The 25179-nt window shown below is 35.2% G+C and overlaps 1 protein-coding gene across 1 annotated transcript in view; it reads right to left on the bottom strand.

Moving 5' to 3' along the window:
• Positions 1-3012: 3012 nt before the first annotated feature.
• The window catches only part of NXPH1 (neurexophilin 1), a 433900-nt gene continuing 411733 nt past the window's right edge, over positions 3013-25179 (bottom strand). Inside the window, exon 19 of the mRNA XM_049093635.1 lies at positions 3013-4969. Within this exon, the coding sequence (XP_048949592.1) occupies positions 4208-4969 (762 nt within the window). The 3' untranslated portion in view covers positions 3013-4207. The remainder of the gene's footprint in view (positions 4970-25179) is intronic.

Here is a 25179-nt window from a genome sequence, read left to right as displayed (position 1 = left end):
TTTTGATCAAACTTGGGGCACTTGGCCAGCTGCATGCCACTAGTAGTATCTTATTTTAGGCTAAATAGACTTTGCTCACAAACAAATTGAAACTAAAATTCTGTCATGAGAACTCTGTTCTTTGCCACCCTAGTAAAAAGCAGTTGTAAATTTGTTACTTAAAAATACTTCTGAGAGTATTGGATATAAACCTCAATGGTACACAAAAATTTTAAATTAAGGATTGTTTTCATTATGTTCCCAATCCCTGAAACCAATCTTTGGTATACGTGGGACTCCTGAGAAAAGCCCATGGAAGCAACCAGCTTTTCAGGATTCAATTCTGGCTTTAGATTCTCACTTTTGGGGGCAGCCCCGGTCGCCAGCGGTTTGGCGCCGCCTGCAGTCTGGGGTGTGATCCTGGAGACCTTGGGATCGAGTCCCACGTCGGGCTCCCTGCATGGAGCCTGTTTCTCCCTCTGCCTGTGTTTCTGCCTCTCTCTGTCTGTGTCTATGAATAAATAAATAAAATCTTAAAAAAAAAAGATTCTCAGTTTTTGTCTTCTATAAACTAGGTAGGTAGTAGTTATCTTTATTCACATTAAAGTTTTTAAATTTTGTATTTTTAATGCATCTACTAATTTGCATTTTATTTAAATAAAAATGCAAATATAAATAATAAACAAATAGGTAAATAGATTGATAATTGAATAAGTATCAATAGGTATCTCAAACTGGTACAGTAACCAAGTCTTTCAGAGGCTTATAAACCCAGCCATTTGAATTTGCTTTGGGCTAAAACTTAGCATTCAAAGTTGATGATGGAGATGAATATTGTTTTTCCAAAGAGCTGTTTATATTGGTTAAGCTGCCTCTTACATGTAAAACAGTGGGGAAAAGGGAAAAGACGAACACTTTCTCAGGCTTCTCATGATTTTTTTTAATCTATTCTGTGCAAAAATATGGCTTACAGTTTATTGCTGAAATGTAGGAACCTAAAGATTCCCAGTCCACAGTTTTAAAGTTAACAAGTATCTCAATACTTGCAGAATAATGACCTCCAGAACTTTAATACTATTCTATTAACAGTTATACCCCTTCTACTCATGCAGAGAAATTCTAACAAGAGCCAGGGACTCAAAAATGCCCAGTTGAAACCATGCCATGACAATGCATCGTTTTTATCATAAGTAGATAACAGCTTGTATCATTTTTCTTCCATGAGGCAAGAAGCTGCCATAATTATTTCTTCATAATAATTTCAATTTTACTAAAATGTTTCTGAAAAGAACAACAGGTAATAACAAACCCATGCTTGCATCAAGTGCTATCTATTTCCACCTTAAAGGGGTTTTTTTCTGTATCTTAGCAAAGGTGTGAAATAATATTTAAGATACTAGAAAAGGTGATTTTCTTAGAGCAAATTAAATTTTATCCAAATAACAAATAGATTTATACCATAATTAAAACTTAACTGACCAGTTTATTAAAGCCACAAATTAGTCTAATAAAGTTTAAACCTAAACCTTAGAACCTTCATATTCATCATGATCCTTGTCTAGAACAGGAAGAGCATATTAAATACAAAGTCCTATATCATCATGACTTTTCTATATTACGGATGGTGCTGTTAATGATGTAGCAATTTGGGATAAGTGTGCACAGGGCCAAAAAAAGAGTCCTGAAAGTCTGGATTTTTTTAAAAATTGAAATTCTTGTTGGAAATTTGCTACATTTACTTTTCCTTTTAAGGAAAAATGATAGAGAAATATTTCAATTCATTGGATGTTAGTTAGCTATGTTCTGTAGGTTTATAAAAATATAAAAGCAACATTTCATGAGGAGGTTAGAAAACAGGGCAGCCAGGGGAGATTGAAGTATATTTTTATCTCATCTTGAATTTTGAATTAAAAAGGGACAGATTAGACCACATAATGGAAGTCACAGTCCACTAATCAAATGATACTAAAAAAAATTTTTTAATGATTTTCCCTTTCTCATTTATTCTCCCTTTTGCTAAACACAACTAAACTCCTAAGTGATCATTTTGATAAATAAATCCCAGAATAACAAGATTTATCTGTAGCAAATATGTCCCACAGCTGGAACTCATGAAGCATGTATTGCCTGTTGTGCCAGAGAGAGTCTATTCCAACATTAGCTCCTAAATTCCACGGCAAATTAATTAATACATTGAGAGAAATGGTTGTCTAGATATATTGGAGATTTTGAGAGATGGACATTTAACAGACTGCTGTGTCTTAGATTTGAAGTCTCTCTTTAGTCAAATCAGTTGCTGAATTCTCACTTTAGAACTCTGCGGTCTTGTGTTTCCTGTAGTACTTAGATTATTTTCTATATGAAAACATACTTATTCCTATGTGGCATGAAGGGAAGATGAGAATGAGTTAGCTTTTTAATTTGGCTTCTTTGGTTAACCTTTGAGACGCTTCATATCTCAATCCCCCATTCATGACTTTAAAAATGGGTTTCCTTACATATTTCTTATGTTTATTTTGCTGGGATTATATACAGTAATTATTTTTTAAAAGAAAGCTTACTGTCCATAAACAATACTATATAGATAAGCTAATCCCATTTGGTATAAGTAAATCAGAACCAAAGCCCTCTCCTGCTACTGTAATTTTGTCAGTTGAGTGATTACAGTAGAATCAGAGAAAGACAGCCACAAAAAAATTACTCTTCTTCTCAATCTCCTGCTAAATAAAGACTCTACACAGGAAAAAAATAGTTATAATATTTAGGAGACCTCATTCATCTCCTTATGCTCATTGATTTTTGGTATTCTTGAATCACCAGCATGACAGTAAACCAAAACTGTGTGCGACGCTGTATGCCACAACTGCTTTCCAGGCTTGAGATTGAAACTCCTAAATTGTTTTGACTGAGCAACTAATAGCAATTTAGATAGTTCTGTACAAATTTAGAGACATGAGATGCAAAACCATTACTGTATTCCAGCACATTCTTCTTGTCAGAACCACTTAAATCACCATCTTACACAAGCACATATTGAAACTCAACTTTAAGCATTTTATTTTTATGTACATTTCATTTGTCCAGAAATAAAATATCTAAATACAGACAGACTGTAATGTTGTATATGTATAGCTTTCAACAATACTTGAGCTGAATAAATGCTTTGTACATTAGGTTTGTCTTTTTAATGGAGGTCACAGCTACATTGATAAAATGGATTCCTCATATCCTTTTTTTTCTTTTTTAACCAATAACAAGCAGAGACAAGTACAAGTTAATATTAATAAGCAGCTCAAATAACACTTGGTTAAACTATGTACAATACAAACCATTCATACAAATGAAGACTAGGATATTGAATTTGTTACAATATGTGTAGTAAAGATAAGACAGACACTTATAACTTACATGGTGTCTGTCAGGCATTTCCCTTCTTATATAATGATCAGAACTTGTTTTAAGCAGCCTTAGCTGGTCTCAACTTTGCAGAAGTCCAATGACTGGTGATGAAAGCTGTAATCCAATGTCTGCCCACATGTAAATTCCAAATGTTTGCTCATCTTTACTGAAAACAGGCTCCCTCCAGAGAAAAAAGAGCCATCTTATATTACCTTGAATGTGCCTACTGTATGCTGGAAAAAAGTTACTACACTTTGTTGTGTTCATAAAATAAAGAATACTGAGCTCTAAAGACACATTTTTTTTCCATTTTAACAAGCATATACTCCTACAGTAGTATTTACCAGTACAGCTACTCCAAGCAGTAGGAATGCATGAGTGGGGATTATTGATTAGCATGTACTCAAGACTTTAAAAGAGATTTCCATAACAGCAAGTGTTAGAAACCATTCACTGTCTAGTTAATCCTTTTGCTTGATGACAGTTTATCCTAAACCATTACGAGTCAGACAATGAAAGCCCTCTTGACAGGAATCATGACAGATGCAAGCTGAAATGTATATGAATGGGTGTTTGTGTACACCTATGAGTGAGAGCATGTCTTCAAGTGTGCCTTTAAAATCTGTGGTGATTTACAACTATACTGAGAGATGAAGCTGACTGGGCAGAAATTACATCAGATTGTTTTCCACTAGCGTATTTGCAGCCAGTTGACGAGAGCAGCAGTGTAGACACATTCCAGGCAACAGATGTGACCTTCTTCTGTGAGGTAACAGCCCTGTCATATGACCTTTAGTTCCTTAGGCTTCAGTCTCACTCACGTTCATCCTCATCCGGAAGGGAAGTAAGGTGTGTCACTGTGGTAGTTGTAGTCGGGGCACACTTTCTGTACTAGTTTATAATCTGTACTATAAAAGGAAATGTAAATACAGATCACCTTAAAGGGCTTGGAGCAGAGCCAGGATACATGACTTTGGGTCTGCTCCTGGTAACAGGTTTTTGAAGGATCATAGTTGCAGAGTGTGTTCTTGGTAGCCTTGTCAACCTTTTCATATTCAATGCGACAGTTAAAGGACTTGGAATCTTTGGCATCAATCACGGTTTGTTGTGCCAAGTCAAATTCCACTATTTTTGTAGGGGGCACCAAGCTGACAGATACATTCCCTTGACCAGTGGAATTATGCCTGAAATAAACACTGAATGTCCCATTGCCGTGATCTACAATTTTCCCAGTTATCAACAGGTTTAGCTTCACTGTTTTGATGTTGGAATGAAAATCACCCCATCCAAACATTTTCTTAAACTTGCCCGTCTTAACAATGGGCCTTCGCTTGGCCCTGGGCCGAGGCTCTTGAAGGTCTGTGGAGTTCCTCAGCCAGTCCCAGAGGTCTTGCTCAGAATAAGGTTCTGGGGTATCATAGCGCAGGTCTAAATCTGTATCATTTTCTTTGCCACGAAAAGTCTGTGACAGGAGTCGGCTGATAGACAAGTCTTTGCTGCTTTCTGTCCATATGTGCTTTAGTGTGGATTTGCTGCTTCCTGATTTTAGAAGTTCTGACTTTCCACCATTTGTTAAATTGGCACATGTGACCTGAAAATGGAACAGAAATATGGTGTTTACATCCCTGTATCTGAGACCATCCAACCCACAGATCTGCACCCTTTCTCAGAGGCTTGAGATGAAATGAGGACACTTCACTTAAATTACCTTCAGCATCTGGCCAATATTTATTAAGACATGATAAAATGCCACTTCTGTTTTCATGTAAGATGGGAGAGAGGAGGCGTAGGGGGATAAAAGTCCCCAAACATGATTGAAAAACTAGATAAAAACATTGACTTTGACAAGGAAAACACTACCTAATATGAGTAAAGCAAAATGAATTCAAACACAAATCAAACCAAAGTTTATTTCTGTGCACTAAAATCCAACACTTTTAAAATAAAAAGCTTACAGATTGTTATTTGTCTACCTCAAAATTACTATAGACTTTAAGACTGTATGATTCTCAAAATTACCTCAACCAACATCATAAAGACTTTCAGTAATTCTTGCCAGTCATATTAGAAAAGTCACTTTTGCAAAGAGATTCTAGTATACTTTAACCGGTCGAAACAAAACATGTTTATTATTACCAATTATTAGCATGGAACATATTGTATAAGATATCACTTTTTTTTTACCTTAGGGGGCTTAAAATGTGTACTAGGAAAAGAGACCTAAATGAAAACATCTAATACACAATGTCTTAGAGATAATTGTCAATCTAGAGAAGCAAACAACAACAGAGAGTCATTTTAGATTGGATTGTGAGTCAAATTCATAAACCATCCTTCCGGGACCCTGGTCTTGTCTCTTTGGAAGATTTAGACCCCCAACTAGACCAGGGGTTCAAAGGAACCCTATATATGACTGGTGTTTGACCAAATCTGTACTGGCCAGGTTATACAAGAATTGTCCTTATCACAGCCCCGATATCTATGTTTAGTATAGAAGAAATAAAAGAAATAAATGAGTATCTACAATGTACTTATTAGACTAAAGTTAAAGCAGTGACCTCTGATCCTAACAATGAGGGCTCAAGGACAGTAGGGAAGACAGCCAAGAACCCCCAGGAATCTAAATAGCCAATACAAATAAACCTTTTAAGATGTGGACTGCCTATATGGTAAGTCTGCTAAAGAGAGTCCCTCACTGCCCATTAAAGTTTCACAATATACCTCCATCTCCAGTCCTGTTTCAGACATGAGCCTGATTACCACTCGGCAGCCTCATTTGGGCCTTCTAGTTCCCTTCCAAGCTCCCAAAGTAAGAGGCCATTGCTGGAAAGCTTTTTAATTCAGATCTACTAGGAATTAGAACTGCATTCTAAAGATCTCTCTATAGACTTAGGCATGAAGGCTTCTTGCTAAGGTAAAACCGTGGCCTGAGAATAGCCTTTTATTCAGTCACTTGCACTAAAAGGACTCTATCCCCAATCCCTAGGGAGGAAGGGCATCAACTTTAGAGCTAGGATACCAGGAATCTATGCTAAGCTCTGCCACTGCCAAGCTATATGCTTGGTCAAGTCATTTAACATCCCTCTACCTCAGTTTCCTGCATCTGCAAAGTGAGAGTAGCAATGGTACCTCCCTTATAGGGTGGCTGACACATAGAAATGGTTCAATTAAATTTAGCTATTTTGATAAATCCCAAGCTGCTATGTGAAGACAACTAGAGATAAAAAGGTCACCAAATAGTACATGTGGAGGTCTGCTTTAAGGGTAGCTTTGCTCTTGATTACATAGCCAAATACTCAGAACCTGCATGGGATGGGTTTCCCCAGGGACATACATGCAAGAGGCTTTGATAATATAACTAGAACAAACTAGAACAAAGTCACTTAAATCTAGTAATCTTGCCTTTTCATAGATTCCTCAGAATCAATGAGCTTTCCATTGCCAGTTGACAAGCAGTCTTTATCTCTACCCAGGTCAAATTGAGACAACGTTAGTGGTATGAATCCATTCCTACCTGGGGAAAACTAACAGCTAAAGCTAGTCTCTTCCCAGTAATGCTGAATTTAAGAAACTCTGAAAGTTTAATCCCACATGAACACATTTCATCTGAGAGAAAATGGATTTATATATCTCATGACTGCACCACGAAAAAACAAGACTATGATGCTGGGTAGGCTAACACAAAAGCTCTGTCACTATTTCAAGCTGCTAGCCTGGGTCCAATTGCAACCACTGTTATCCTCAAGGCAATTGTGACTCCTCTATAGGAAGACCCAAAAGGCCATTGTGCACAGAAGTTGCTAGTGGGGAGACAAACACTGACCAATGAAGAATCAGACCCTAGAGGTAGGATGAGGTGCAGAAATAATGCATAAATTGTAGTGGGGGTGGGATGCTCATATCTAAGGGAAGTGCAGATTGCCCACATGTACACAGTCTCTAAACTCTTAAATATATCACCCAACCAAAATGACCAAACTTGAGGCAAATATAAGGAATTGAAAGAAGATTGTGTTTGCTGCCAACTTTCTTTTATGCTAGGTACTTCCCTTTCAGTTCTCCTCAACCCTTGAATTGGTTGCTCTCCTCTTTCCCCCTTGCACCCAAACTGTTTCCTCTTTGCAAATTCCCTTCATGCCAAAATATTCCAGAAATGGATCACATTTAAGCAGTAGATGAGTAGTAATAGCAAAATGGCTGCCTTATCAAAATTCACTTTGTTTTTTAACAAGGACTAAATATTAAGTCTTAAAGGGATGAAATTGAGAAGGAAATATCCTTTGGGGAGGGGGATGATGCATTAGAAATGTATGAGTTTTCTTAAGAGAAAAGCATGAAATTTCTTACCTATCCTCTCTACCTGATAATAAGGTCAATCCTCTATGGGACAATTTTTACTCTAATATGAAAAGTATAATCTCTAGTAGTTCCATAGTTAATATTATATCATTGTAATTTACCAAACAAAAACCAACTACAGTTCTCCTCCCAATTCACTGAAAGAAGTGCATTTCAAAATAACTTTTTCTATAACACAGCTGTAGTATAAAATTTAAAACAAACATTAATTTATAAGAGTAGTACAGATCTTTAACTTAGGAGTTTATTTTATGTGTATTTGTCTGTCTTACTTTGTCTCGATGAAATCTTATTAATTGATTTCAATCTAATTGAAATCAAATCTCTATTTGCCTGATTCTATAAATGTTATCCTTAACATAGCCTCTATATTTAGACAAAAATTATAAGAATAAATGCATATTCTACTCTCTTATTTTTACCTGGAATTACATAAATAGTTTCCCATTCTTCGAGCAACAAGAAAAATAAATATAGGCATGTATTTGGTTTTGGTACTTGTATCTCAGCATCAATACAGATGATTTAGGAGACGGGCTATAATGAGATGTATCCATGGTGCAGTGGCTCATGAAGCAGTAATTAAATTGTCCCAAAAAAAGGAAGTAAAAGGGAATTAGAGTGCAACCCATCAGCAGCATATGAAAAGTGAAAGGGAAAAAATATGGAACTAGGAGATAGGATTTTAAAGAACCAATCTATTCAAACAGGATGCTAAGACTGACAGATAAACCTCTGAATTGGGGGTAGAACAGAAATTTAGCTCTAAATGATACTCTCCACAGCTGTAGTGATTATGAGTGTTAGTTCTGGAGTCGGATGGCATGAATCCCAATCCAGGCTGTAATCTTCAACAGCTATATGATGTAGGCAACTGGCTCAACTTGTTTATACTTATCTTTTTCTCTTCTAGAAAACAGAAGAATGCTCACTTCCCTCATAGAGCTGTCGTGTGAATTAAATGGGACACTCAATTTAAGTCACTAAGAGCAGTACCTGGGCCATGGTCAGTGTTCAACATTATTATTAACATCCTCATATATCTTAACCTCTGAATCTCATTGGATAATATTTTATGTAAATGAATAATAATAGGATATGAGAACAAAAAATATTTTTAGAAGAAAATCTTCTTTTTACATAACCAAAACTCTTAAACAAGAAAGAAAGCATATATTTTTTAAAGTTCTGCTGTGACAACCAAAAAATATGGCAAGTTGAGTAGATAGTAAAACACAAGTTAATAAAGGATGAGCAAAAGTTCAGCCATTAAACTCCTCAACTACCAAAAGCATTGAATTTATTTGTAATGTGAAAGTCTCCCAGTGGTGCTGATGGTCAAGAAACCTCTCCAGAACATATCAGTTTGAGTACAAAATCAAAGCAGGTTTCAGCTGTAATTGTCAACAACACAATCTTGAATATTCCCTTCCCTGGTTAGGAAAGAACCAGGGCAATATCTAAAGAGAGTATCAATCATGAAAAACTAAGAAGTGTCCTTAGGAAAGTCCCTGGATCTGTTGAGCACAAACAATCTGATTTATTTTGTTTTATTTGTTTAATAACTATATAATGAGACTCTGCTGATACTGAATTAAATAATAGGAATACAAAGATAAATGAGACATGATCCTTGCCCTCAAGAAGTTCACAGTCTAATGGGGAAATCAATTAAGCAAGTAACAATGTGACGTGACTAACACTATATACAGCATTCTAGTAGTCAAGATCAAAAGGTAGAAATAATTCTCAGATCTACAAGATAAAATACACTTAGGAGTTCAAAAGGGAGAGAATAAGCCAAAGGAGATCTTCTAAGCATAAGGAACATACTGTGTAAAAGCACAGAGCTGAGAAGGGACATGTTAAATGTTAAGAATGGAAAATAGCTCCTTACTGCTGAGCCTTAGGGAGTGCCCAAAAGAAGAAATCATAAGAAGTGGGTAGAACTTCAAAAAGGTAGTCTAGGGTCAAATCATGATGTTCTAACAGAGGAATTTGAACTTAAACTTAAAGGTATGGGGAATCACTAAACTTTGTTCTGTTTTGCTTTTGGTTTTGTTTGTGTGTGTTTTGTTTTGTTTTTAGAAGTTTGTTTTGCTTTTAAGTAGGTCATTTTGGCTCTAGAAGAATCACTAATTAGATATTGAAGGGTGAATTGGTAGGGAAAGATCTTAAAGGAAGAATGACTGGTAGAATGATTCATTACAAAACTAATTGTGATACTTCATTTGAGAAAGTAAAATGAGACTTAACCAAGGCAATAGCAGAGAAAAAGAGAGAGAAAAGATGGATATGAGATAGTTCAGAGGTAGGATTAACTCAGCTTGATGATTTTTTGACTAAGCAGGAATATGAAAAGTTGAATTAATGAGTTTCCTGGCATCTGAAGGGAATACAGAAGTAACAAGTTAGCTGGAAAATATAATTAAATCTCAGAGGAAAATTGGAGGTTGGAAGTGCCTGCAAGTCATTCTAGTGATGCTATCCAAAGGAAGTTGGTAACATGGGTCTGAATGTCTAAAAAAATGGGAGGATGGTGATGTTGATTTTTTAGTATGAAGAGACTGTATTGTGCAGATAGAATAAGGTGATGCAGAAGAAGGTTGGTAACAATATATAATGCCAATGCTTTGAGAAAAGCAGAAGAGGAGCCAGAATAGGTAAAGACAAAGGAGGATATTAGAAAGAAAATAATATTGTAGAAACAAAGACAAGTTGGGGAGAGGAAAGCCAGGCATAGGCAGATTTTCAACTTCCAAGTAAAAGTCTAGTAGTATAAATACTTGGAAAGAAGTCCCTTGACTTTTGAATCCACTATTAATGACCTTACTGAAGCTAGTTTTAGCAGTGGTGAAGAGATGATGCAAGATGAGAAGGAACAATTAGCTTAATACATCTACTCTCAACTATGGTCAGGAATCACTGGCTGATTCATTCTATCATATTGCTTTACATATGAAGAACTTTCAATTTTGATACACATAAATATACACATAAAATTTTTGAGCCTTACTGAATAAAAAAATCATTAAGAAGAAACCTTACATCCAGAGCACCTTCTATTATTGATGTTACAAACATAATTTTAAAAGTTTCTTTTTAAAAATCACCTGAAGATTCTTTGATGTCAGTATATCTGAGTGATAACAGAAGTGGTAAAGATCATGGCATAAAGAGGAGTACAAAAGAAAAAGCTGACAAATTCTAATGAACCCAATTCCAAAATGGCAAAGCATTGTGAAACTTTTTCTACAAATGATTTGTTCTGTACCAGTAAAAACACCAAATATATTTTCTGGCTAAGTATAATTTTCCATGTTAAAAGTCGCCAAGCCCATTCCAAAGGAGCTGGCTCGCCAGTCCAATTATACCATTTCCACAAATTATATGTGTTATCTGTCTCATTGTTTTAGAAACACTGAGGATCATAAAGACTCTTAACATAATTAGGTGTATGCAGTTTAAAGTATACATTTATTGACAAACATCCAAAAATAGGTACAAAGAGAGGGTCATTTCCTCCAACCATAAACAAAACAGAGATGGGGTATATCATGAAGAGAGAAATGTCTGGAGCAGGTCCTATGTATTGGACTAAGGAGAAAAGACTCCCATTGGATGTTGGAATGTAGGCATATAAGAGCTGCCACACTTTGATCTCGCTCCTTCTCTATGTATATTTTAGGGCCATACTTTCACATAGCTTTCTCTAATATCTTTTTATTACAGGCTTACAATCATAAGGTCAATACCTTATCATTTAAAATATTGTTGAAAAATACACTTTTGGAAAATAAACCACTCCTCAACTATACTGCTCCCTGAAGTATGCTCCTGGTCTTATGAGACAGTATATAAACATTTTACTCCTTTACATACACTAAATCCAATGAAAGATGTCTCCAAATGTTTGTGCACCTCTTTCTATAAAAGAGCAGTAAGATATCTTTTAATTTCCACTAACCTGCACATTTTACTGTTGATCTATTACTATTCAGTATAAATAATTTCAAGATTACTTTGAAAATTAAGTATTTATTTCATCAACTCTATGAATACTTAAGCCAAAAATTTTAAACAACTTGATGCTTAAGCAATATCTTTCAACAGTGAATAACTAATCAACAAAACGGTATTGCTCTATGATTACTTCATTTTGACAATTTTATGATTTGCTATGTTGAATATAACTGCTATTGGATAAGGGCACACTATATTCCAGTCATTGTAATTAGTATTTTGTGTATAACATTGTATTTTATTTAAACTACATATAGGGGCACCTGGATGACTCAGTTGGTTAAGCATCAGACTCTTGATCTAAAGGTTATGAGATTGAGCCCCATCTCTCTCTCTCTCTCTCTCTCTCTCTCTCTCATTAATTAATTAATTAACTGATTAACTACACACACTCACACACATTCACTCTCACACACACACACACACACACATACACTTTAATGTCAATATTGTCATCTTTAGCTTACACATGGGGATATAGAAACTCAAAAACAGCTTGGCCAGATCACTGCTGTTAAGGGAAAGAGCTACTGCCTAGTTACTCCATAGGCTGTGGCCTTTACTTTTTAAAATCATTTTAATCATGCAATTCTACATTAATATAGGTTTATCAGAACATTCAAATATTATAGAATTTATGAAGTAAAAAGTAAAACCCTGTCTTCATCATCAACTCCTGCTCTCTCACAATTTCATCTCTCTCTCCAGAGGTACAACCTGTCAAAATTTTGGTGTATATGGTTTCCAAATATCTTAGGTTTTACATATAAATATGTATATAGTGTCATATTTTATGAATTACATTATATATTTTCCTACCAATAAAATATCTTAAAGATGCATACTTCTTAGTACATACATGTATATCATCTTATTGAAAGGGAATATAAAATTTAATAATATAGATACCATATTTCCACTTTTTGTTTACCTTTTGTGATAGATCCTTAAACATTACATTGCTTCATGGCCAAGTTACCTCTAGCTGTTTTTTAATCTTGATTCTACTACTTTTTCTGCCATTTTTGTTTCAGATGCCTCATTCCCTCCTCTTTTGAGATGGACACATTTCTGGAAAACCACAAACTACCAAAACTGGAACTGGAAGAAATAGAAAACCTGAACAGGCCAATAACCAGGGAGGAAAATTGAAGCAGTCATCAAAAACTTCCCAAGATACAAAAGTCCAGGGCCAGATGGCTTCCCTGGGGAATTCTATCAAACGTTTAAAGAAGAAACCACACCTGTTCTACTAAAGCTGTTCAGAAAAATAGAAAGAGATGGAATACTTCCAAACTCATTCTATGAGGCCGGCATCACCTTAATTCCAAAACCAGACAAAGACCCCACCAAAAAGGAGAATTATAGACCAATATCCCTGATGAACATGAATGCAAAAATTCTCAACAAGATACTAGCCAATTGGATACAATACATTAAGAATATCATTCACCATGACCAAGTGGGATTTATCCCCAGGATGCAAGGCTGGTTCAACACTCATAAAACAATCAATGTGATTCATCATATCAGCAAGAGAAGAAACAAGAACCATATGATCCTCTCAATAGATGCAGAGAAAGCATTTGACAAAATACAGCATCCATTCCTGATCAAAACTCTTCAGAGTGTAAGGATAGAGGGAACATTCCTCAACATCTTAAAAGCCATCTACGAAAAGCACACAGCAAATATCATTCTCAATGGGGAAGCACTGGGAGCCTTTCCCCTAAGATCAGGAACAAGACAGGGATGTCCACTCTCACCACTGCTATTCAACATAGTACTGGAAGTCCTAGCCTCAGCAATCAGACAACAAAAAGAAATAAAAGGCATTCAAATTGGCAAAGAAGAAGTCAAACTCTCCCTCTTCGCTGATGACATGATACTTTACGTAGAAAACCCAAAAGCCTCCACCCCAAGATTGCTAGAACTCATACAGCAATTTGGCAGTGTGGCTGGATACAAAATCAATGCCCAGAAGTCAGTGGCATTTCTATACACTAACAATGAGACTGAAGAAAGAGAAATTAAGGAGTCAATCCCATTTACAATTGCACCCAAAAGCATAAGATACCTAGGAATAAACCTAACCAAAGAGGTAAAGGATCTATACCCTAAAAACTACAGAACACTTCTGAAAGAAATTGAGGAAGACACAAAGAGATGGAAAAATATTCCATGCTCATGGATTGGAAGAATTAGAATTGTGAAAATGTCTATGCTACCAGGGCAATTTACACGTTTAATGCAATCCCTATCAAAATACCATGGACTTTCTTCAGAGAGTTGGAACAAATTATTTTAAGATTTGTGTGGAATCAGAAAAGACCCCAAATAGCCAGGGGAATACTAAAAAAGAAAACCAGAGCTGGGGGCATCACAATGCCAGATTTCAGGTTGTACTACAAAGCAGTGGTCATCAAGACAGTGTGGTACTGGCACAAAAACAGACACATAGATCAATGGAACAGAATAGAGAATCCAGAAGTGGACCCTGAACTTTATGGTCAACTGATATTTGACAAAGGAGGAAAGACTATCCACTAGAAAAAAAGACAGTCTCTTCAATAAATGGTGCTGGGAAAATTGGACATCCACATGCAGAAGAATGAAACTAGACCACTCTCTTGCACCATACACAAAGATAAACTCAAAATGGATGAAAGATCTAAATGTGAGACAAGATTCCATCAAAGTCCTAGAGGAGAACACAGGCAACACCCTTTTTGAACTCGGCCACAGTAACTTCTTGCAAGATACTTCCACGAAGGCAAAAGAAACAAAAGCAAAAATGAACTATTGGGACTTCATCAAGATAAGAAGCTTTTGCACAGCAAAGGATACAGTCAACAAAACTCAAAGACAACCTACAGAATGGGAGAAGATATTTGCAAATGACGTATCAGATAAAGGGCTAGTTTCCAAGATCTATCAAGAACTTATTAAACTCAACAGCAAAGAAACAAACAATCCAATCATGAAATGGTCAAAAGACATGAACAGAAATCTCACAGAGGAAGACATAGACATGGCCAACATGCACATGAGATGGATTTTAATTTTTATTGAGGTATAGATTTGTGTGATTCTCCTAGAAAGAGTTAATAGAGGATACACTAAGTTGTCCATACCTAAAAAATGTCTTTATTGGCTATAAGCTTACATTGGGTAGATATTCATTTATCCCTTAATTCATTTTGTTCTGTTTAACTTTTCTCTCTCCAAAGAAAACAAAAATTGAATTTTATTTCAGGCATCATGAAATTTCACAAGGTGGGCTACATGTGCCCAGGCTTTCTCCAGCCCCTTTCTTAGCTAGTTTAGAGAAAAATATGCAGATATTTCTAAATAGGTGAGGCTCTTTTTTCATCAAGTTTTCCCAAGAGGACAATTAACTCTTTGAGGGATGTTCTTCTATAGTATGATATTTTGTAACTTGGGGTAGGGAGTACTTCACATAGAGTAATCACTCCATACATTAGCTGTATAGTTTATATTCTTACCCACATCTATTTCAACAATGAAGATCACTGTTCTTTAGTCACAGTCAAGTCAAGTCCTAGTCAAGTGCGGGGGGGGGGGGGGGGGGCGGGGAATGGCCCTTAGAGATTTCTCTCTTACAAGTTTTGACTCTGCACTTGACATTGACAACACCTGGAGTGCTTGTATGATAAGCCGGAGGAAATGGGTTAGTGTTTTAATACATCAAAAATACATCATTTCCTTCTGCTGCAAGGCAGTGCTTCAGGAGCAGCAGTGCTGCATTAACAATAAGAGCAGAGAAGAAACTTTGTGCCTCTTTTTTAATCTAGTCAGTACTGTATAGAAACTTAAAAAATGGGCTTTTCAGTCAGAGATTGCAGGGCTAAATCCAAAATCTGCTACTTTATCAGTAACGACCCCTTAGGACCACATTTTTACTAATTAGATGATACCTCACTCATTGGGTTTTAGTGAAAACAGATTTTATATGTAGTACACATGAAAATATAGGAAACAGTAGGAGTTCAACATGTTAAGAACTATGATGCTTGGCTAGGTTATGAAACCCCAAAGAAAAGGAAAACAAGGCTTTTGGACTGCATACTGCTATTCTATTCCTGGTTCTCACTGGAGACATTACATCTGCTCAAGTGATCCAAACAAATTGAGATGGAAATAAGCATGATTATAACTGCTCTGTGGTCATCTTTAGCAGTAGCCAGTGATAAGTGACCATGCTGATTATGTTAGGATTTAGTATTTGCAAATGTGGGCAATAATTTATCTTTAACATAGTAACTTTAAGAGAAGGACATCCTGATCAGTCCTAAATATTCCATGTCATCCTAAAAACTAGAAACATGGTGTTCCAATCAGTTTGAAGAATCCTCAATGGCTAGGAATTTTAGGTATGTTACCCATGAGTTCTCATGTTCCCATAGAGGATGGCTTACTTCTAGCATAGGGTACTAACTGTTCCCTACATCACTCACTATATTGGAGACTGTTCTGAGTCATGGATAACTGAGCTCTTCTTAAGTTTGTATAGCCATAATCATTAGCTTTCCCTTTGATTCCTTTTCCTGTAGGCACTCGTAAGAAAACTATATTTACAGTGTTCTTGGTTCTTTAACTGCAGAGGGGGAAAAAAAAAAAAAACATGCCTTATGAAGAGCCATGAACTATTTTGTCTCTGCTCCTGAGAAATGTACTTTTTCATCCTGTGAAAATATCGTCCTTTCCTTAATGCTTACTGTATGAACTTATGTAAATTTTGACACATAAACACATTAATACTGATGAGAAACTAAGAGTAATTATTCCACTTAGCTCCACTTAACCCGTTCTCTCAAAGTGTAATTATGATTACCAAGGTTGCATTGCAAAAGTTGCTTCTTTTGTTGGTATTTTATACTCCTTCCATTTAAAATATATAAGAAGTATCTCTTGTAAAGATGTCTCGGTATGTGGTTAATATAATGAACAAAATATGTAAAATAACATGTTGAAAGATGATTTCTGGGCTGAAATAAAGTCATTTCGGCATCATTTTTTTTATTACTCTTAAAGAGATTTGAATTTGTCAGTAAATCCAGAGGTCATTGAGGAAAAGGAAAATGTTGCATATGTGAGAATAGCTGGTTAGATCCTGGGTCTTTTTTTTTAATTGAAGGTTAATATGAGTGATTCTCCATTAAAAGGCTTATTGTATGGATGCCAATGAAGGTTTATAGTGTTTTAAAGTCAAAGTGCATGTCCATCTCTAATGGACCAAATGAGGAAGGATTGACTCACCTTCCAAACCTATTTTCAGTATCCTGTATCTACATACTGAGTAGTAATGATAGTACACTTTATCCAAGAGAAGCTCAAATTCCTGAGGAAATAATGACTTTGTTATTTTTGAGACAATATGCCTAATTACCCTCTGATTATCAAGAACTTGATCTAAAAACCTTCCAATAGAGGAAATTTACATCAAATACCTCTTTTTGATTGTTTTTTTTACTTTTATTAAATCATTTATTTTAATTCCCATATAGTTAACATACAGTGTTATATTAGTTTCTAGTGTACACTGTATAGTGATTCAACAATTCTATTTGTTACTCAGTGTTCATTAGGATAAGTGTTCTCTTTAATCCCAGTCATCTATTTCACCCATCACCCCTCACTCACCTCCCTCTGGTAACCATCTGTTTGTTCTGTATAGTTAAGACTCTGTTGCTTGGCTCTCTCTCTCTCTCTCTCTCTTCTTTTGTTTATTTGTTTTGTTTCTTAAATTCTACATGTTTGAAATCATAGTATTTGTCTTTCTTTGTCTTTCTTTGATTGACTTATTTCATTTAGCATTATACTCTCTAGCTCTATTCATATTGTTGCAAAGGGCAAGATTTCATGCTTCTTACGGATAAATAATATTCCATTATATATGTATACCACATCTTCTTTATCCACTTATCTATCAATGGATACTTGGACATGCTTCCATAATTTGGCTATTGTAAATAATGCTACAATAAACATAGTAGTGCATATATCCCTTTGAATTAGTATTTTTCTATTTGGGGGGTATCATAAGATAGTTGTACTTTTTATTTTTTGAGGAAACTCTATACTGTTTTCCACAGTGACTGTACCAGTTTCCATTCCCATCAACAGTGCACAAGAGTTCTTTTTTCTCTACATCCTTGCCAACACTGTTGTTTCTTGCATTTTTGATTTTAGGCATTCTGATAGGTATGAGGTGATATCTCATTGTAGTTTTGATTTGCATTTCTCTGATGATGAGTGATGTTTGAACATCTTTTCATGTGTCTGTTGGCCATCTGGATGCCTTCTTTGGAGAAATTTCAATTCATGTCTACTTTCCACTTTTTAATTCGATTATTTGGGTTTTTTTTTAATGTTGAGTTGTATAAGTTCTTTATGTATTTTAGATACTAACCCTTTGTCAGATATGTCATTTCCAACTATCTTCTCCTATTCAGTAGGTTGTCTTTTAGTTTTGTTGACTGTTCCCTACACTGTGCAGAAGCTTCTTATTTGATATAGTTCCAATGGTTTATTTTTGCTTTTATTTCCTTTACGTCAGGAGACATCTCCAGAAAAATGTCGCTATAGCTGATGTCGGAAAAATTATCGCCTGTGCTCTCTTCTAGGATTTTTATGGTTTCAGGTCTAATGTTGATACCTTTAATCCATTTTGAATTTATTTTTGTGTATGGTGTAAGAAAGTGGTCCAGTTTCATTCTTTTGCATGTAGCTGTCCAGTTTTCCCAAAACCATTTATTAAAGAGACTAATGAACTTTAAAATAACTTATTATAGCATTAGTAGTTTGTACTGCCATGTAAACTGTGGATATAAGGTATCAAAGGATAATTGAAAGAAGGACAGGTTGTTAAGGTAGAATTTCCTTCGCTGGTATGTCCCTACCCTCACGTATTTCCAAACTCTGAGAGGTAGTTTAATTATCCTTTTCAAAAAAAGCTGGGTAACACTCCAGCTGCCACTAGAGGGCACAGCTAGGACATCTGACAGCTGTCTTCATTCGTGGTCCTGAAGTCAGAAAGAATAGTTGTCAGCAAGGGTCCCAGAGTTCTTTGAGAGAAGAAGGACCAGGAATCTTTGTGGTCACTGCTGACTGACACAGCCCCTGGCAACTACCTCTTCTGTAAGCTGCAGAGACCAGAAAAGGAGGTACTGTTACTCAAGGAACTACTACAGAAGTCATCACCACTAAAGAAGCTCTTGTGAGTCTTCAATTCCTGCTAGATGGTGTGTTCAGGAATAAGGCATTTATATTTATTTATTTGGAAATAGTCTAGGTCAATGCACCATATTTCTATATCGCCAGCCTCATCTTGGCTACTCTTTCGTCCAGCCTCAGAGTTCGGATCACATCTAAACACATTTTTTTATATGTTATATGTTATCTTTCCTCCAATTTTAGAACCTTTGCATAGACTATTTCCCCATCCTTGGAACCCTTGGAATCCATTCCCATTTGCTTAGTTTACTCATACTCATTCTGTAGCCTAGTTTAAACTTCATTTCCACAGTAATCTTTGATCCTCTCAGAGGACCCTGTACTGTTCATTCATAAAAGTAATACTATTATCTATATTCCTTCTTTATTTCCTTCCTTCCTTCCTTCCTTCCTTCCTTCCTTCCTTCCTTCCTTCCTTTCCTCTCCCTCTCTTTTCTTTCTTTCTCTTTTTTTTTCTTTCTTTACCTGAACTGCTATCTCCATGGTAGACCCATCCAATGCCTTGGTAACTTTTTTTTTTATATATACTTTATAAAATGCCAAGTTCTAAGTAGGTGCTCTACAAATGCTGGCTGAATGAATAAATGCATTTTTAATGGAGTGTCCAACCACACATAATGATATCCTTTTGCAGATGAGCATGCCCCATAAGCAGAAAAATAGCTCATTTTGTGACACAAACAGGTTTATATTGTAAGCCTTCATGGAGGCTTGGTCTAAATCTATAAACATGCACAGCAATACAAGACAAAAGGTGATATTTTTCTAGGAAACTATAAAGTCAGTGGCAGCTACAAACCATTACCAAGTCAGAAATGTCCCAGGAAAAAAAACCCAGATGACTATATTTTCATTTAAATAAAAGTGAAAAGTGAATAAGAACAATATTGCCTGGATGAACATAACTTCACTTTGGAGGTTTGATAAACATCGGAAAAAACTTAACAAAACAATGAATTGTGGTCTCTTGGGCAGCAAGAAAGTTAATGCCATTCTCTGGATTTTCTTTCTTGAATTCTGTAAATTTAATCCTAAAGATAGTAATGAAAGAAAATGCTGATGGGATTCTAAAAGCAGAAGCTCCTTCCATGAGAAAGCCTGCCAAATTTTCTGGGGGCATTTTCTTTGCCCTATTCAAGTGTAGATTTGTATTGACAAATAATAATTACTTTGAAACAGTTAGGCATGTGTTAGGCTATTTCTTTGCATAAATGCCATTTGCTTGGAAAATGCAGTAGGTTTTATAAATGTGAAGCATTACAATCAGTTTTATGGGTGTGTTTGCAAAGGCTCAAAATTGAACTGTTAAAAGTGTCCATTAACAGTACAAATTAAATTGTTATTAAAAATGTCTCAAAGGCATTTTTAGCTTTACTCTAACATTGATAGATTGCAAATAAACACACTATGACTGTGACATTTCTGCTTTGTGTCCGTATCACAAAAATCCACAATTGTTAAGAATTAGAATCCCAAAACATCTGAGGCTGAAGGGACCTCTCTGGAATCTGTTTTATAACTTAGGAAGCGGAGTCCCATAGAGCTGAAGTGACTCGCCTCAAGTTTAAAGGTTGTTAGGGGCAGAATTAAAACTGTAGTGAAGGTTTCCTGGCATTTAGTCCACTTTTTGTGTGTGTTCCAAAGTTCACTTTTATTGAGAGTTGATACTTTATAACTCCTTCAGAGTTTGTGGAAGCTCTAGAAACCAGTGTCAACTTCAAAAGAAGGAAGTGAGTTATCTTTGCTAAAGAGTTTCTTAATTTTGTAAAAGGAAGGGCTACTGTGGAAATGTGGCATCATTTGCCAAGCCTAAAACAAAAGGCACTAATCTAATGCACTGCAATTACAGATTGGGATCCCCTTGGGTGATTACATACACAAACGTATGCTCAGACCTTTCAAGACTTAAGTCTGAGCAGTGACTGCTCTGCTGGAAGAAAGAATCAAAATGAGGAAACCACAGTCACAGGTTTAAGCAAATTACAACACAGAGGAAATTACTCTTCCATCTCTAAAAGAGAAAGTGATATTTGTTTCCAAATACTTTATCAATTTCTATCTTTCAGAAGACTTATTTAAAAAAAACAAAGTTGAAGCAAAAGTTTGTCAGAGTCCCTCTTTTATAAATCCATCAACAAGCATTTGCTAAGTCACTATGATCTGAAAAATTTCCAAAAGTTTGAGAAGTCATTTTAGTCACATCTCACATTGTGTACATCTGCTCATTCTAGATAACCAACATCAATATGTTTTACTCTTTAATAAATAAAGGTCCTAGTATTTTGAAGCCCTCTTAATCTGACTATGAGCTTTGAGAAGTCAGTGGCTCTCAACAGGAAATGCTAAAGAAAAGCCAGTAACTTGAGCTGTGATCTTGCTGAGAATAACGTTGGAACTGGTGTGCGTTGGGAGGTAGGGTTGGAATGTGTAGAGTATTAAATAGCATATTTGAAATGTACCATTGATTTGAGTTTAGTCTAAATATTTCATAGTCGACCATGTTAAAGGAAGATGTAAGATTTACATGATTTTCTAAAAGTAGTTTTAAACAGTCAAGAAATGCATTTTTAAGTGATATCATCTTTTACTAAGTGACCTTGGTTCTTTAGATACTTTGTGAGGAAGATCCACCTTGATCTGAATCTGTATAGAAATAGTATTTATGTTTATATTTTTGTAATTTTAAAATTTTGATATAATTTCCAACTTAGCAGAAAGTTATAAGAAACTTACATATACACTTTACCCAGATCCATTAATTAATTTTATTTGATCATGCTGCTTTATTACTTTCTCATTCTCTTATGTATGCATGGATGTTGGTATATATGTACACAGATCTTTTTTTCGAAGCCATTTTCAGAGTAAGTTTGAGATGTTATTCCTATTTACGATTAAAAGAGTTCTGGAAAAAGTTCTAATCACAAGGAAAAGAATTATAACTATGTATATGACAAAATGTTAGCTAGACTTATTGTGATCATTTCACAGTATATATAAGTATCAAATCATTACATTGTACATCTAAAACTAACATAATGCTATATGTCAATTATATCTCAACTGAAAAAAGAGGTCTGAAATAGTTCCTAAGAAAAGTGACATTGTCTTATATAACCATAACACAACTATCAAAATCAGAATATTTAACCTTGACACATAACTATAAATGACTTAATGTATAGTAATATCAAATGCCATCTATTGTTCCAACAATATCCATTATATTTACTAATTTTTGGTCCAGGATCCCATCCAGCCTCATGCATTTCAATTTCACTTGAAATTGTCATAGTTGTCATAACCTTCAGCAGCCTTTCTTTCTGTTTCTTGTTCTTTACATTCTTATAAAATGTAAAGATTATAGGCTGATTTATGTGTAAAATGTTCCTCAATTTGTTTCTGATGCTGAAAATCATTTTATAATAAAGTTCTAAGGCTTTTTGATTGACAAAGATGATAGTGGAGAAAGAATGTTCCTTGATTAGAGAGTGCAGGAAGCAATGCTTTGAGTAGGTGCAGAGAGAATAATATTGTACTTCACTATAGCATATCCTTGTAAATTATTTTGACTAATATAATTTTACAGGTAATTAATTTGCAATAATGCAAATTATTATATAATATATAAATTATATATATATAAATATATAAATTATTTATATATATATAAATTATATAATTGTTTTACTATTTTTGACAATAAACTCATTATATTTTGCCACTTTGTGGTCTCTTTCATTTAACATTTTGTTTAAAAGAAGCTAATTTTTGTGCGTTTTTAAAAAATCTATATCCTGGGTTCACTAAACTTATCAGTCCAAGGATGATATTCTTTTGTTTAAATCACAAAGCTTGGGCAGCCCAGGTGGCTCAGCGGTTTAGCACCTGCCTTTGGCCCTGATCCTGGAGACCGGGATCGAGTCCTACTTCAGGTTCCCTCCATGGAGCCTGCTTCTCCCTCTGCCTGTGTTGTGTCTCTGTGTCTTTCTCTCTGTGTGTCTCTCATGAATAAATTAATAAAATCTTTTTTAAAAATTCAATCACAAAGATTTTTAAGTATATTTGCAGGTATTTATCATTTTCACCACATAATCACTATATTATTTGCATAATGTTTATAATTTTCACTATATGAGGGGATTGATCTCCATAAACCTTTCTGGGATGTAGATACCAATAACTCAATGATAGATTAGAGGAAACCAAGGCCCACCAGCAAAAAGACTTCCTTAGAATCATGCATCCAGGAAGGAACATTAGATTCTGGCCCCAAATCCCAGGGTGGTTCTGCTATTACCTAAGAAAGGTGGTAATACTATCTATTGCTATTTAACAGAACATGGTTATTCAGTTCCTTGAATAGGCATAAGTCAATTGACCTTGATCAAGTACGGATATCCTCACAATTCAACCTTGGATATAGAACTCCTAGTTCAAGTATAATATAAATCATCATTCCCCAAAAAGATCTAACTAACAAATCACTCTGTTAATTCCATACCAGGTGCTCAGGTGTACAAATAATGAATTATATATCAAGCAGGTGCTTCATGCCAAATTGCAATTTCAAAGCCATAGTCTTAAACTTCAATTCTCTCATTGTAAATTAGAGATCCTAATACCCTTGCCTCAGCTTTATTTTTAAAATTAGAGACAATATAAATGAATGTTTCTTCCAAATAAGGAGTAGGTATTAATAACTTTTGTTATATTTTTTTTATTTTTACTAATTCAGGTGGCTGTATTGATCCATGTAGTTAACTTTGTATGAAAGAATTTAATTTACATAATTTAAATTCATGTAGAAAAATTGCACATTATAGGTATCTTGGCATAGTGGTAAGAGTGTGGACTCAAGCCAGGCCATGGGCTCACATCCCAACTCTTAAGGCAGATGCCCTTATCCATGGGAATTGCCTAACTGATGACTTTCCAAGTCATTTGGCAACCAAAGAACTGTTATCCTTTTGAAGTGATAATATTCCAAAGACAGTATGATTTACACTAATATTTCTAGTTTTAGAAGTGAAAGTATGACTTTACAAAGAAACCTAATTCAAACCATAGATTTTTATTATTTGTTTTCTTCCTTCCTTTCTGTCCTTTTTTTCTTTTCTTTTTTTTTCTTTCATGATACATAAGAGAGAAATACCACCCAATGTCTCCATCAGAGCTGTACTATCCAAGCCGTGACATTTTTGATCTATTCTTTACATAGCATCCCATTAGAGTTCCAGAGAAACCCTTACTTTCTATTATGTCAACGACACCTTCGCTGGCCTGGAGCCATCATCAGCTCTCGGAGCACTGAACCGTGAAGCAATATCTCTGTAAGTAGGCCAAATAGGCCATGACCTGACAGGCTATAAAGTAGTCATTATCTCCTATTAAATCTGAAATTTGTGCTTTGCATATTTTAAAACAACTATCCAGTTGTGCTGTAGAGGTATATCTGCCAAATGAGTAATTAGATTTTTAGGAGACTATAAAGGGGACCAAAATGCTTTCTACTGTGCCAAAAACAAAGTCAATTCAGATTTTATTTTCTTTCCTCCCCTGTTTTTATTCTTACTCCCTGGCAGTCAGACCAAAAATATTTCAATAACAGATAAATAGACTTCAGTTGCATAATTTACTGTACAAAATCAAGTCTGAGTTGATGTTACATGGGTGCCAAAGCATCCTGTATTATGTACTGTGAGCTGCTTTCTCACACAGTTGGATAGAATGCTGCTGGTGGTCAATACCTAAGATTTGCTTTGTTTGGCTGATGTGATTACAAAGAGAGTTTTATAAAATGTAAAATGATTGAATGAGCCACTTAAATGTCAAAGCTCAGAAGAAATTTGCTTTTATGGTTTAAAATTTAAGTGTTGTTTTTTTTCCCCCCTACTCCCTGGAGATGTCTAAGTAACTCATTTCATATAGCTTTAATGATAGAGATGCAACTGACTTTAGAAAGATTTGGAATAGGATTGAAATATAACTATATAAAATATCCTATTAACTCTTGCCCCCTGTTTTACATTTTGAAGAAGATTTTTAACTAAACTCTTGAAGCTCAGTACCTATGATGTCATTAAACATTTTTCACTTCAGTGGATTGTGACTCTAGAAAATTCGCAACTACTCTTTTCAGCAGGGGATTAAACTTTCAAG

This window comes from Canis lupus, chromosome 14, assembly GCF_003254725.2.
Source record: "Canis lupus dingo isolate Sandy chromosome 14, ASM325472v2, whole genome shotgun sequence".
NCBI lineage: Eukaryota > Metazoa > Chordata > Mammalia > Carnivora > Canidae > Canis > Canis lupus.
Note: the sequence above shows the minus strand (reverse complement) of the source record. Positions and strands in the feature narration are given on the sequence as shown.